Genomic DNA, 2,982 nt, shown 5'->3' on the forward strand with positions numbered 1-2,982 from the left:
TGCCTTGGGACATCCAGGACTGGTGTGAAATAGGGTCCCAGAGATCCCTGAGGCAGCAGGCAGGGTAGGGTGCCCAGAACCTGTTGTGTCTGCAATATCAAGATAGATAGGGACCATAACCACAGCACTTGCCAGCCTCTGTGATTTGGAAAGATTTTCAACACTTCCCCCACCATTTGGCAGGGTTTTAGGGCTTGATCCTTTATATCTCATTGTTCCTTTAAGCCATAACTTTTTTCTGTGCCCCAGGGCAAGTGAATATCCTCACATACTCTCACTATCACTCCCCAGGGCAGTTTTCAACATCAGGGGTGGAGGTTCACTTTGTTATTGTATCTCTATCTCTTTTGCTCTTCCCTATGAGACCTCTCTGGTTGAACAGAAGCTGTTCAGTCAATTCTCAGTTCTTTTAAGGAGAATTTGCTCTATCAATTGCTGTAGATTTGGTGCATCTATGAAGGATATGTTTAGGGTCTTCCTTCCTTATCATCTTACATCAGGCCTTCTCCCAGTAAGTCCTTCTGTTTTGCAGTTATAATGAAAATAAAAATTACTATATGTATTTTAGAATCTGAATATTCACATTTAACTGAGAAAATATCAATAAAAAGAGTGTGAAAACTGCCATTTTTTGGATGTTCTATTTACAAACAATGTCAAGAAAAATGTCACCTAGTGATAAGGCACAGCTTCTTATTTCTGAAATGAAATCTAGCCTGGAAATGGGAATAAGGTATTATCTTTTTGGGTAAAACAAAAAAGAAAAATAATATGCTTAGCATATTTTGTTTCTCTTAGTATTTCTTGGTAGTTGTTTTTAAATGAAAATATGGAAAAGAACAGTTATTATGATATCCTTGTTTTTAATAAATTGATAGTATGAGAATATGTTTTTCTGACTTGGTATGGGAAGTACATATATAAAGTGCTTATTTTCCAACATGAAGCTTTAATGAAGAGACATTATAAAGTAAATTTAAGTGTTAAAACACTAAATAATTCATCAAAATGAAAACAACAACAAAAAGTAAATTGCAACCCAGACAATTGGCAAATATGTAATTATTTACTTTTATTGACTCCCTGAGAATAAATGTCAGAAATAAAATATAAACTTTGTGGTGAGGGCTACAATCTATATAAAGCTCTCTTCCCCATGGCTCAAGCTCTGAATTTAAATAAGCATATATTTTGTTTAGTTACCTGTATAAGAGGAAAATCTCCCTTGTTGGATTAAGTGAGTGTAAGTTTAACTGGGATGAAATTGGGAAATATGGTAATGTTGTTTGACTAAATAGAAGCTGGGTGACTGACTACATGTCTTGGAAACACTTCCTTGAACATCATGTTTGTAGGGAGCACATTTTTTTTTTTTTTTGACAGAAGTGTTTTCAGAGCTACTTTCATGTCCTTGTTCCTTAAAGTGTAGATAATAGGATTTAAGGTTGGGGTCACCATGGTATAGAAGAGGGAGATAAACTTGCCTTGGTCCTGAGTATAGCTGTTACTTGGTTGAAGGTACATGTAGATTATGGTGCCATAGAAAATAATTACCACTGTAAGGTGGGAGGAGCAAGTGCTAAAGGCTTTGTGCCTTGCTTCCACTGACTTTATCTTCAGCACAGCTTGACTAATGAAGCCATAGGAGATAAGAATGAGTGCTGGGGGAACTAGAAGAAACAGGACACTAACCACAAAAAGTACCAACTCATTGACAGTGGTGTCCACACAAGCCAATTTGAGAAGAGCTGGTACTTCACAAATAAAATGATCAAGTCTATGGTTGCCACAAAGAGGCAATTGTAAGGTAAAAGTAGCATGGATCAGGGAATTAGCCAAACCACTGAGCCAGGAGATGGATGCTAGCTGTTGGCATAGCCGTGGGTTCATGATAGACACATAGTGAAGAGGCTTGCAGATAGCAATGTAGCGATCCAAAGCCATTATAGCCAGAAGGATACACTCAGTGGAGCCCAGTGCTAAAGAAATATAGAGTTGCACCACACAACCACCATAAGTGATAGTCTTCTCTGGACCTCGCAGGTTAACTAGGGTCTGAGGTGCGAGGCTAGTGGTGAAGCAGAGGTCCAGCAGTGAGAGGTTGCTGAGGAAAAAGTACATAGGGGTGTGGAGAAGAGGATCCAGGTATGAGATAATGATGATGGCGAAGTTCCCCACAAGCGTCAGGAGGTAGAAAAAAAGGACAAATACAAAGAGTGCAGCCTCCAGGTGAGGGTGGTCTGAGAAGCCTAGAAGGATGAAACCCATCAGGGAACTGTCATTGGCCCTTTCCATTTCTACAGAGGGAACTGTTTCTGCTAAGAGGGAAATGAGAACAGGTACATGTGAAACAATTTATCATAGAATCACAATGTACAAGTTGAAGGGGTGAAGGAAACAAACTTGTGCAACTTAATTTTTTACCCTCAATATGTAGTTGATTCAGAATATCAATCAAGTCCAATGACTCTCCAAGATTTTTGAGACTTTTGAGTGTTTTCAATTTTGGAGTTGTCTGGACACTAATTGCTAAAACCAATCAAGTGTAAATGTGTACATATATCAAAAAAAATGAGATCATTTCTACTGAAATTAACTATCTCTCAAAATAAAGAAGCAAGTGTCATCTCCCTGGTTTTAACTGTCAATAAAAATATGCATGCAAAACACAATATTCAGTTCTTAACATAGGGAGAAAAGGGGATGGGAAATTTCTCCTCATCTTTCCTCTTTATAACACATTCTTACACAGTCTTCTGTGTACACTATATCAACGGAGAAAAGTAAGGTGTTCATGGTTTTAAAACTTTATCTAGAGATTATAAAACAAAGTTGAATAATTAAATATTTAATAATTTTTATTTTAAACTAAATTTTTGGTTTTGTGGCTGCCACCATGTGCCATGCCCAGCTACCAGGTGCACAGCTGTCACTATGCATTCCATGCAGCTGCCACACCACACTCAGCTGGTACATCATTTC

General features: G+C 37.9%; 1 protein-coding gene across 1 annotated transcript; it reads right to left on the reverse strand.

Annotated features, from left to right (window-relative positions):
- Positions 1-1,290: 1,290 nt before the first annotated feature.
- On the reverse strand, positions 1,291-2,295 carry LOC101684144 (olfactory receptor 2G3). The gene has a single exon (XM_004778435.2). The coding sequence runs from the start codon at positions 2,293-2,295 to the stop codon at positions 1,291-1,293; it is 1,005 nt and encodes a 334-aa protein (XP_004778492.2).
- Positions 2,296-2,982: the final 687 nt, after the last annotated feature.

The sequence above is a fragment of the Mustela putorius genome, unplaced genomic scaffold (assembly GCF_011764305.1).
Source record: "Mustela putorius furo isolate JIRA1106 unplaced genomic scaffold, ASM1176430v1.1 tig00003914_pilon_pilon_pilon, whole genome shotgun sequence".
In the NCBI taxonomy this organism is placed as follows: domain Eukaryota; kingdom Metazoa; phylum Chordata; class Mammalia; order Carnivora; family Mustelidae; genus Mustela; species Mustela putorius.